Source organism: Aquarana catesbeiana, linkage group LG05 (genome assembly GCF_042186555.1).
Source record: "Aquarana catesbeiana isolate 2022-GZ linkage group LG05, ASM4218655v1, whole genome shotgun sequence".
NCBI lineage: Eukaryota > Metazoa > Chordata > Amphibia > Anura > Ranidae > Aquarana > Aquarana catesbeiana.
In genome coordinates, this window is record NC_133328.1 from 615,619,933 (window position 1) to 615,632,076 (window position 12,144).

The following is a 12,144-nucleotide window of genomic DNA, read 5'->3' on the forward strand; positions in this document are numbered from 1 at the left end:
ATACTGCACTGAGAGGCGCCTCTCTACTTGTGTGTTGAGTCTTCACCAGAACTGCTGATGGTGGAGATGGTTTTCACTGCATGCTAATGCCAGGTCACGGCCCCATGTATCGCCCCAGCAGGAAGACAGATAGTCTGGTAGTGGATGAAGCAGGTAGGGAACAAGCAGAAGCATAGTTGATAAACAAGCCAAAAAAGCCAGTAAGGAGTAGTAGCTGGAAGGGATTAGGCAGAAGCATAGTCACTGAATAAGCCAAGGGTCAACAATTGGTAGTGAAGATAAGTATAGCAGCAGGAATGCAAAGCAGCAAGACATCGACTGGAAAGACAGCACAATATTCTGGCAAACAGGAAGTGCAGAGACATGGCTTAAATAAGAAGTTTGTGGGAGGAGCAAAGAGTTCAAGGTTCATCAGAAACAAAATACAAAGTAAGGTTGTCCAAATAATCAGGCAGTGAGCTGCCCAGCATTTCAGATGGCACAGCAAAAAGATCCACAGCCAGACACTGCAGAGGTCCCAGGTTCAGATCTAGATCCTCACACCTACACTCATATTGTGATACAAGTCTGTCTGCCTGCTATCTCCAGTTCCCCAACCCTCCAACAACATCTCAAGACAGTAAACCGATTCTAGCATAGGCCAAGGTGCACAACCTGTGTCCTTTCTGGGGAAGATCCAAGAGATAAGGTCAGAGAAACATACGATATTGTTCTCTTTAAAAAAAAAATACTCTCTGTCTTTACTTTGCTTGACGTGAGCTCACATCATAAAAACTTTTCTCCTGTTTGCACATGACAGATGGAGTGGCACCAGATATGTTTTTGCACAGCTCATCAAAGCTGTTCTATTCTTCTGTACAACCGCGTTCCGTTTCTCCTTTTTATAAGATGACAGTGAGACAGGAACCTGTGGTCCATCATGTGACCTTACTGCTCCTTTACCTGACAGCTGTCAGCATAACAAGGTAACAGTAAAGGCAAACCCTTGGCAACTACCCAAGCAACACCCTGACCTGTTAAATTAATGATGAATAAGGCCTGTAACCCAAGATAATGTATCCGGTCTACAGGAATAACAGTTTTCCATGCATTCTCATTCCAAGCTCTGAAAACAAAGTTTACCTGAAAGAATCGTGCAAGAAAAAAAAATGAACAATTACCTAATGGTCTTGATCATGCTGAGTCCCATTTCCACACAGCAGTGAGCGTGGTCTTGTCGAGGTTCGGGAAGGCCAGAAACACAATAATAGCAATCACCTAGGATCTTAATTCTAAGGCAGTGATGTTCCTACAAGTAAACAGAAACACAAGATGACTCAACAGTGTGAAACCAAGCTCAGTGAATAGATTTGGTAAATTGCATATTAGAGGTCTCCATAGAGAGTAGATGCTCTTGGCCTGATTTTTGCAATTTCAAAGACGCTGGAGTTCAACCAACTGAGAACTGTTTTTAGTTTTGCAAAGGTATACCTCTAGAGTTTCCCAGTCCCAGCATGACATGGTTTGCAACCATTTCATGGACTGATGGTCTTTTCTCATAACTCCAGCCCCAGTCACTCAATACTGACACTTTTATTTTAACAATCTTTATTTTGTGTTGAGTTCCTCTGCTGGATCATTCTTCAGAAGAGGAAGTTACATTTTAACAACCTGTACTCCAAGACTCTCAGATAGGCTGGAAATGTGTAACTACAGAGACCTCAGACTTCAGGAAGGGGCATTGGGAGTAAGGAATCCAGGAGTGGGAAGAGGTGAACATAATATCAACTAGGTCCAAGTATAAAATACTCATGATCACAATTAAGGAGGAAGGGGAGGTGGGGTCAAAAGAGATATTTATGTCACTAGAAGGACACCACTAATAAAGATACTTATATTAAAGGATAACTAAACTCAAGAACAAAAATGTAATATATTGCAGCTTTCCACCCCTTAGATGTGATGGATACATTTGTTTTCTTATTTCAGGCTAAGGACATTTCCAGCAAATACAGAAAATATCTATTGATTTTGTCAAAAATACTGTGCCCTTGCCACATACTATTAGCTGAACTGGAAGTGTTACCTTCCTTCTGTAAATTACTAATCTCTCCCATCAGGTAATGGAGATGAAAAAAGGCAGACATTTAAGTGAAATTACAGTCCATAACTAGATATGCTTAAAAAGGCTCCCACCTCCCTTTTAACTCCTATAATAACTACCCTGTAAATGGAAGATGCTTATACTTACACATTCTCAGAGTGCTCTGGTCTGGTCACGTGATCTCCACAGTGGCCGGCTTCAGGGGAGAGGGAAGAGGAGAGAGCACCAACAATGAATGGAATGCCTGGGCGGTGATGTCACCCACAGGCTTACTAGGGGGCATCCATTGTCGGCTGCCCCACCTCTCTTCTGAAGCTGGCTGCTAGGAGCTGATCATGTGAACAGACCAGAGACACATCTGCATGGCTCCACCAGAGACACATCTGCATGGCTCCACCAGAGACACATGGGCATGGCTCCACCAGAGACATATCTACATGGCTCCGCCAAAGACATATATATGCATGAAAATTAAAATAAAATGATGAAAATAGAAAAAAAAGCCTGAAAACAAGAAATTGCCTCATCTAAGGACTGGTAATTTAATTTTCTGCCTTTGACTTTAGATGCACTGCAATTGCAAACTGGTTTACAGGCTTAGCATTCTTGCAGGATTGGGTTCATTAATTCACCAGAGACACATCTGCAAACACCACAGACACATCTGCATTGGTCCACCAGAGACACATCTACATGGGTTCACCAAAGACACAACTGCCAAAGACACAACTGCATGAATCCACCAGAGACACATCTGCATGAGTTCACCAGAGACACATCTGCATGGGTCCACCAGAGACACATCTGCATGAGTTCACCAGAGACACATCTGCATGGGTCCACCAGAGACACATCTGCATTGGTCGACCAGAGACATATCTGCATGGGTTCACCAGAGACACATCTGCATGGGTTCACCAGAGACACATCTGCATGGGTTCACCAGAGACACATCTGCATGGGTCCACCAGAGACACATCTGCATGGGTTCACTAGAGATACATCTGCCTGGGTCCACCAGAGACACATCTGCATGGGTCCAACAGAGACACATCTGCATGGGTCCAACAGAAACACATCTGCATGAGTCCACCAGAGACACATCTGTATGGATTCACCAGAGATACATCTGTATGGGTCCATCAGAGACACATCTGCATGGCCCCACCAGAGACACATCTGCATGGCTCCACCAGAGACACATGGGCATGGCTCCACCAGAGACATATCTACATGGCTCCGCCAAAGACATATATGCATGGGTCCACCAGAGACTCATCTGTATGTGTCTACCACAGAAACATCTGCATGAATGTTTTTGCTTTCAAGATCTATCCAAAGCATACTGGTAATTTGACTGCTGTCTAGATAAACAGGTCCTATGTGCAAGTGTAAGCACACGGACACAGGGTAAGCCCCTTCAGTGGTAAAGCTGGCAATGTGCAAAGTGCCTTGATGGTGCTACAGAGTTCAGAACAAGTTTTTTTCAGTATAGATCCATTTTAAGGTTATTACACCTAAAGTAAAATTAAACCCTATATAAAAAAAATGATGGAGATAGGGACAGAAAGAAAAGGATTGAGATAGATACACGAACAAATGCAAGGACAGATAGTATAACAATCAGCCATGTTTTCATAAATTAGAAGGACTTCCATGATAAATCCAAAAACAATAGGTTACTTTTAGGTCAGAGGCAAAGCCAAGAAAATGACTCCTTTAAGGCCCAGTGGTCACCTTTGCCTCCAGAACCCCTAGCTTACAGATAAAGATATGCTTTCTATACTTACTACCGATGAGATCTTATAGGTCTAAAAGAGTCATACACAGGTTGAATAAAAGGCTCTCAATTGTAGGGTCTATCTGCTCTTCCAGGCGCACAGTTGGAAAATAGAAACAGATATATTGCAAAATTACCGTAGTGGAAAAATTTCCCCAGGGGGCTTTTAATCAAGCAAAATATTTCTGAAACAGTGTTTAGTAACCATGTTTAGTAAAAATATTATTTAATTCAGACATAGAATGCATTACATAAATACAATCAATATCACATAAAATTTCCAGTAGTCAACATCAGCAACAACAAAGGACCATCTCCCATGGCAATCAATTCATTGAAAAAGTTCTAATTGTACAGTTACATTGTATCAATACTATCCATATGAATCCCCATGAATACCCCAATGCATTTCAACCCTTTTTCCTTTTCTGGTCTTCTTCAGGGGGGTGTTAACTTCTAAAGAGATACATCAAAAAATTCCATTAGGATTTTCTACAATATATAAAACATAACAGATCATTTCGTGATATTTTGAAAGTTTTTGAAAGTACATCTCCATACATATGGCAAAGTACTTACCATTTGGGAATAGGAAAGTGGGCTTGTGTCGCATAGTTTTAATTAATAAAAACCGTTGCATGCGGTGGTCCCACAATGTTTGCTCATTCCCTCTGTCGCCTCTGGGGGCGTCCATAGTCCACAGGGCTTGCAAGGAGCCACGCATTTGGACCCAGTGGGGAAGGTGTAGGGCGAGGCATCAAGGTGTAAGGTGTAGTGCCTCGCCCTACACCTTCCCCACTGGGTCCAAATGCGTGGCTCCTTGCAAGCCCTGTGGACTATGGACGCGCCCAGAGGCGACAGAGGGAATGAGCAAACATTGTGGGACCACCGCACGCAACAGATTTTATTAATTAAAACTATGCGACACAAGCCCACTTTCCTATTCCCAAATGGTAAGTACTTTGCCATATGTATGGAGATGTACTTTCAAAAACTTTCAAAATATCACGAAATGATCTGTTATGTTTTATATATTGTAGAAAATCCTAATGGAATTTTTTGATGTATCTCTTTAAAATTTAAAACCCCCCTGAAGAAGACCAGAAAAGGAAAAAGGGTCGAAATGCATTGGGGTATTCATGGGGATTCATATGGATAGTATTGATACAATGTAACTGTACAATTAGAACTTTTTCAATGAATTGATTGCCATGGGAGATGGTCCTTTGTTGTTGCTGATGTTGACTACTGGAAATTTTATGTGATATTGATTGTATTTATGTAATGCATTCTATGTCTGAATTAAATAATATTTTTACTAAACATGGTTACTAAACACTGTTTTAGAAATATTTTGCTGCTTAAAAGCCCCCTGGGGAAATTTTTCCACTACAGTAATTTCGCAATGCTTTTTGGGGTGTGCAGCTGTGTCAACTCTTGCATGTGTTACTTTACTTAGAAACAGATATATTGGCCAAATCGCATCACTCAGCTTTAAAGATGCCACAAAAATTCCATACATTTCTCCTCAGCTTTTTTAGCAACAAACAAAACAAAATGCAACCAGACTGCAGACTGACAACAAAAATAGGTTTTATAGATATTCCTGATTTATAGGAAAGTGCGAAAGAGAACCATATTCAGTGTGGAATATATTTATATATATTCGATCATTGATATAGCTGAGTACATAGATAAGATAGACAGATAGACAGAGAGACACATGCTGTGTATATCTACCAGGACTTTTTTTCCTCAAACAATAGGTGTTGGAACTTACCACGGCCCCACAAAACCCCACCCCTACACACAACCTCCAAATCACATCAAATAGTCGGTGTGTTCAGTCAAAACTCACAAAAACAGTAGGAGGGTCTTAAAGGAGCATTAAATACCAGGACTGCATTACATACAGAGTGCAGAGCTGTCACTTGTAAACACAGAAACCAGACTTCTGTGTTTACAAGTGATTGTGGTTAGCAGTGCACCAAAGGGTCTGAGCCAGAGGTGGTGGAACTGAGTTCCTCCAAGTTCCACCTGAAAAACAGCCATCTATCTATCTATCTATCTATCTATCTATCTATCTATCTATCTATCTATCTATCTATCTATCTATCTATCTATCTGTCTGTCTATCTATCTATCTATCTATCTATCTATCTATCTATCTATCTATCTATCTATCTATCTATCTATCTATCTATCTATCTATCTATCTATCTATCTATCTATCTATCTATCGTATGTATAGACAGAGAGATAGATAAATAAGAGAAAAGGAGAGATACAAATTAGTGACAGATGGGTGAATAAAGGATAAATCAATCAATCAACCAAGCAGCTTTACCCCCCCCCCCTTTCCTTCTGTACCCGCATGTCCATTCAGCTACATTCTAGAGCACCTTGGGAACCCTCTATCATACAAACACCTACCTGCTCCTATGGTTGAGGACCATGGCCCGCCCTCACTTACCTCCTGCCATTCTCTACTGCCCATTGAGGTCTTCATCTCCGTGATCCAATAGTGTGGTTTTGAGGAACATGAAGGGGCAAGTGTAGCTCTTGGGAGCTGGCTGTATTTGCATAATGTATGGTCAAGGGCTTTATGGTTATTGGGGTGCTATAGGGCAGTGGTTCTCAACTTTTGGATATAGTAGTTATCACCCCGGTAATATTTTGTTTTGTTTTTTTTGTTGCCACATCAATGAGATTTCTCTTTATTTTCTGTCCCAGAGACATAGCACGAGGGAAGAGGAAATCTCTACAAAGCGAAGGTGACAGTTGTCATTCCAATAAGGTTACCCATTGGAAGAGTTAACCTTATCACTAGTTGCTGTGAAAACTGAAAATTTGGGAATTTCCATCACTTTCTGTACTTTAAATGACCACCAGCACCAACAGTAAGGCAGGCATAGATGATGTGATTTTCTACAGTCAGTGTTGATGTGGGAATCCCTCCCGTGGAGGTACTGTGTTCTCCTGGCGGGGGAGAGTAGGTGTGGGGAGCCGTCCCTTCCAGGAGAACTCAATGATTACTGCTGACAGCTATAGCCACCGGCAATAATTGCATGCTATAAATCCAAAATGCCGGTTGTACCTAAGTCGATCGATGAATCGACTTGGGTGCAATCAACCTGCCCATAGATGGATCGAATCTCGGCTGGTCCCTGCTGAACCAGCCAAGATTCAAACCATCTATGGCTGGCTTAAAGCGGTAATAAACCCTTGTTTTATTTTTCAATTAAAGTAACAAACATGTTATACTTACCTGCTCTGTGCATTGCTTTTGCACAGAGCAGCCTCGGTCCTTTTCTTCTAAGGTCCCTCGCCGCTGCTCCAGGCCCCTCCTCTTCGGCAAGGTGCCCCCAGGGGAAGCTGCTTTCCCTGGGGGGCACCCATGTGTGCTCGCTCCTGAGTCCCGCTGCTGCGTCCATTGACACAGACATCAGGACTCCCATGTCACAGGTTTTCATTGACAGGAGCGGGAGCCAATGGCGAGGGAGACAGGAGGGAGACAGCGGTTGATTAAGCATGAATCTCTCCAGCATTGACACGGTCAGCTATAAAAATTAGAAAGCGGTTTAACCCTTCCCCATTTTATCAAAAAAAAAAAAAATATACACAAAGCAAGAGTTCTTTGATTGTGAGAGCTGACAATCTAACAGAAAGCAGGAAATTATGGCGAGAAGGAGCTAAAGGAATCAGAAAGTCCTCCAATGAAATTAGTGCTGGAGTAGGGCGCGGAACCCAAACTATGGAGTTGATTTACTAACAACAAATGGACTGTGTGCAAAGTGAATTTTCACTACATTCACCAAGCTAAGGGAACATTCCCTTGCAAAGTGAATAGCTTATTTGCCTTTAGTTAACGTGAAACTAAACTCTCTTAAGCAGCACTATTTTTAATCCCTATCATTAGTATATAGATAGGAAGGTATATTATATTTACTTGTTTTCAACTTTTTCTTTTTTTTTTACATTTCTTCAGTTGCTTCTTGCTTTCTGGCCTAGGCCAAAATGATGTCAAACATCCTAGAAGGCTTCATGTTCTGGAGAAGGGGCTATCTCAGCTAAGAACCCCCTTCTGCCTGCATGCCTGAGCTAAGGGCAGAAGGATTCAAGGAAGTAAATGCTATATGAATTATCTGCCCTTACTGAAGATGGTCGTTTTGATTTCTCAGCAAGATAAAGCATGGAGACATGGATGGCTGGGGGAGTTTGCTCTAACCATTTTAATACAGGGCACTTCCTGTCCAGGACAATTTTCAGCTTTCAGCGCTGTCACACTTTGAATGACAATTGCACGGTCATACAACACTGTACTCAAACTAAATTTTTATCATTTTCTTCCCACAAATAGAGCTTTCTTTTGGTGGTATTTTATCACCACTGGGGTTTTTATTTTTTGCTAAACAAACTAAAAAAAGACCGAAATATTTGAAAAAAAAAAAAAGTTTTTCTTCGTTTTTTGTTATACAATTTTGTTTTCTCCTTCACTGATGGGCATTGATGAGGCTGCGCTGATGGGCACTGATGAGGCGTCACTGATGAGTTGGCACTGATAAGGTGGCACTGATGGGCACTGATAAGGAGGCACTAATATGTAGAATTGATGGGCACTGATAGGTGGCACTGATATGCAGCACTGATGGGCACCGATAGGCGGCACTGATATTCAGCACTGATGGGCACTGATAGGTGGCACTGATGGGCACTGATAGGCACTGATAGGCAGCCCTGATGGGCACTGACAGGTGGCACTGTGGGGCACTAATAGATGCCACTGATGGGCAGCACTGATGATGAGGTACTAACAGTCATTACTGATGGGCACTGATTGGCATCAGTGAAGGACACTGACAGGCATTACTGATGGGCACTGATTGGCACTTTGGTGGGCACTGACTGGCAGCTGATATTCAGTGATTGCCAGATGTGGTGGGCACCTCTGATGGGGGCTGAGCTGATAATCAATGTGCTGATTATTAGCGCAGACCCCCCCCGCTGACAGGAGAGTCGTTGATTGGTTCTCTTGTCAGCGCCAACCGAGAATAGCCGTTTACCGGCACTTCCGGGTTACACACTGTGATCAGCTGTGATTGGTCACAGCTGATCACATGGTAAATAGCCTTTATCACAATCGGAGTTGTGGTGTGTCAGGGTAACAGCCCACACCACCGACAGTTGTGCTAGCTTAACCTCTTTGCGCACGTCATTCTGTTATATGGCAGACAGGAATTGGTTAAATATAAAAAATGAATTAAATACCCCCAGCCAGCTTGGGCCGCCTGTGACGGACAGTCCTGATGCTCCCGAGCCCTCCCCACCCATCTCCCAGTCTCTAATCTTCTAGCCTTCCTCTCCCTCCTAGACTCCTCTTTCTCTTTTCTAGCTCCCTATGCAGTTGGTGCGCGAGCTCCTTCCCTCTAGCCTTACCTTTCTGCCTAACTTTCTTCTGATTTCCGTTTCCCTTTAGATCTGTCTAGGCTTTAAATTGCACCACCTTTTGGATTATGGAGGGCCCAGGGGAAACCCCATAGTTGTGGGGCATTTTTGTATGAGGTCAGTTCACATATGTTTTTATACAAACTATTGTACTATTTTTGTCTACCTTGCTTACTCAGCAATAGTTAACATATATACTCTTATACTAAAGAATACATATTCTTTTATAAATATACCCATATTATACTATACATATATTTTTTGATTACTCTCTTGGCTTTCTACTGAAAGATATACATTTGTGTTTCAGCTGATATTCATCAATTTACATATGAGACATCCAGGGCTATACACTTTTATCCATGCCACGTCTGCCGCCCAGCTGCTCCCTGGTGGTGTCTATGTTCGTCTTCTCCCCCTCAGCTCCCGCACCGCACCTTTGCTGCTGCCGTTCCTTGGGAACTCAGCTATGGGTACTTTGGCTTTGTCCATTGGTAAGTACGGGGTCGCTTTGCATTTCGGCCCCCTCTACCATTCATTGCCTTAAACATTCACCACTGTGATACATTTCTCTGTCTATATTAGATATTTACTATCTGCATTGACCCCTGAAGAGTGAGCAATTGGTCTCGCGAAACGCGTCGGATCTCCTTGATGCCTGTATATGCAAATATACTATACTGTATGACATGTGTACCATTTTATTATGTACAATTTATTGGCTGGCTAGGATTCATGTATGTATATACATTTTTCAATAAATTATTTTACTGTATCTACTTTTGTTACTCAGTGGCTAACTGTGCTCACTTCATATAAAGTCCCAGGGCGATTTTTTTCTGTATATAGTTGTGGGGAGCCTCTCCGGGACCCTTTGGTCCTCATGGACCCACAAACACTCCTATTCATTGCTGTTATGTTAGCTCTTGTTCCTTCTGTTCATGTATCATCTCATTTCTTTGCCTGTCATGTGAGCTAACTCTTGTTACCACCTCAATGCTAGCCTCTGCGTGGGCGTAACTTTTGTGTGTTCACTATTTGTTAAAACCAAATAAGAACTATTGAAACAGAAAAAATGAGTGAAATAGCATTTTCAGTTTGTGGTGCTCCGATACAGTTTAGTTCTGTTTTAACCACTTAGCGACCAGCCGCCTGCAATATACGTCGCTGCCTACTTCCAGGTTTAGGGCACGCGCATGCCGCCCTGGCATGCAGTCTGTCAGCAAGTCCTGGCCCATGATTCATGGCCGGGACCCGATGATTGGTTGTGTGCAATCACAACCCAGAGCCCTGTGTTGGTAAACAATACAGAGCTCTATACATAGGGAGGCATCTGTCAGTTTCTCATCCCTTGAAACTGCGCACACTCGTGGAATAGCGACAAACTACGGTACCTAAAATTCTCCATAGGTGACACTTTAAAAAAATGTAATGGTTACCAGGTTAGAGTTACAGAGAAGGTCTTTTGCTAAAATTATTGTTCTCACTTTGGCGATCGCGAAGATACCTCACATGTGTGGTTTGAACACTGATTACTTTTGCGGGCGCAAGTTACGTATGCGTTTTCTTTGCTGCGCAGGGACAGGGGGCACTTTAAAAAAAAAAAAAATGTTCCCTTATTTATTTTATTTATTTTTTTATTTTATATTGTCCCTTTAAAATAAAAAAAATTCTGATCACTTTTATTGCTGTCACAAGAAATGTAAACATCCCTTGTGACAGTAATAGGTGGTGAGAGATCCCAAATCCCTCCTCTACACTTAAAGGTATTCAGATCACCAAAATCGGCGATTCTGAATACTGTCATTCTTTTTTAAATCGACGCCATTGGCAGCTGAGTAAACCGGAAGTGACGTTGTGCCGTCGCTTCCGGGATTTTACTTCGGAGACCCGATCAAAGCCGAATCCGGCTTTGTTCGGGTCTCAGCCTAGGCGGTGGACGCGCCGGCTAGTGACTCAGGTCTCCTGGTGGGACGGGAGGCCCGGGAAGAGTGGCGGAAGGTGGTGGGAGGAGAAGGGATGTCCCCTACCGCTCCTTTAAGATAACAGCTGAGCGGCTTTTAGCTGCATCGGTTGTTATCACTAACAACCCAACCGCTGGCTCTAAAAAATAGTATCACCGCATTCACCCCGTTTTAAAGTGAACTAAAGGATCATTTTTATTTTTTTTTAAATAAAAAAATATATCATATTTACCTCCACTGTGCAGCTCGTTGTGCACAGAGTGGCCCCGAACCTCCTCTTCTGGGGTCCCTCGGCTCCTCCTCCGCATCAGATAACCCCCTAGGAGAAGCGTTCTCCCGGGGGGTTACCTTGCGGGCACGCTCCCGAGTCCAGCATTCGGGGTCCATAGACCCCAAATGCAGGACTCGGCCACACCCCCCCCAGCGGCCGCATCATTGGATTTGATTGACAGCAGCGGGAGCCAATGGCTGCGCTACTATCAATCTATCCAATCAACAGCCGAGAACCCCCTAGCAGAGAGACGGCGCGTCCCCGTGGGACAAGTTCGAGGGTTCAGGTAAGTAAAACGGGGGGGCTGGGGGGCTGGTCACTGACAGGTATTTTTTCACCTTAATGCATAGGATGCATTTGGGTGAAAAAACAGGAACCTTTACAACCCCTTTAGCCCCTTCAAGCCATGAACGCAAATTTTGGTACGGTCGGCGCAAAGGGGTTAATGTCACTGGTGATGTCAGTGAAAGTTAGTCAGTTCCCCTCCAGCATCAGTTAGGGTCAGATTGCCAGCCGCATTATCGCAGTCCCATTATAAATGCTTGATTGCCACCATTGGTAGTATAAAAAAAATGTTTAAAAATAAAAAATAAACATTCCA

At 43.0% G+C, this 12,144-nt stretch overlaps 1 protein-coding gene across 2 annotated transcripts in view; it reads right to left on the reverse strand.

Annotated features, from left to right (window-relative positions):
• ADCY8 (adenylate cyclase 8) overlaps nucleotides 1–12,144 on the reverse strand; it is a 424,989-nt gene that overhangs the window by 197,633 nt on the left and 215,212 nt on the right. For both annotated transcript variants that reach the window (XM_073632262.1, XM_073632261.1), the window contains exon 5: nucleotides 1,161–1,288. In XM_073632262.1, coding sequence (XP_073488363.1) covers nucleotides 1,161–1,288 — 128 coding nt within the window. The remainder of the gene's footprint in view (nucleotides 1–1,160; nucleotides 1,289–12,144) is intronic.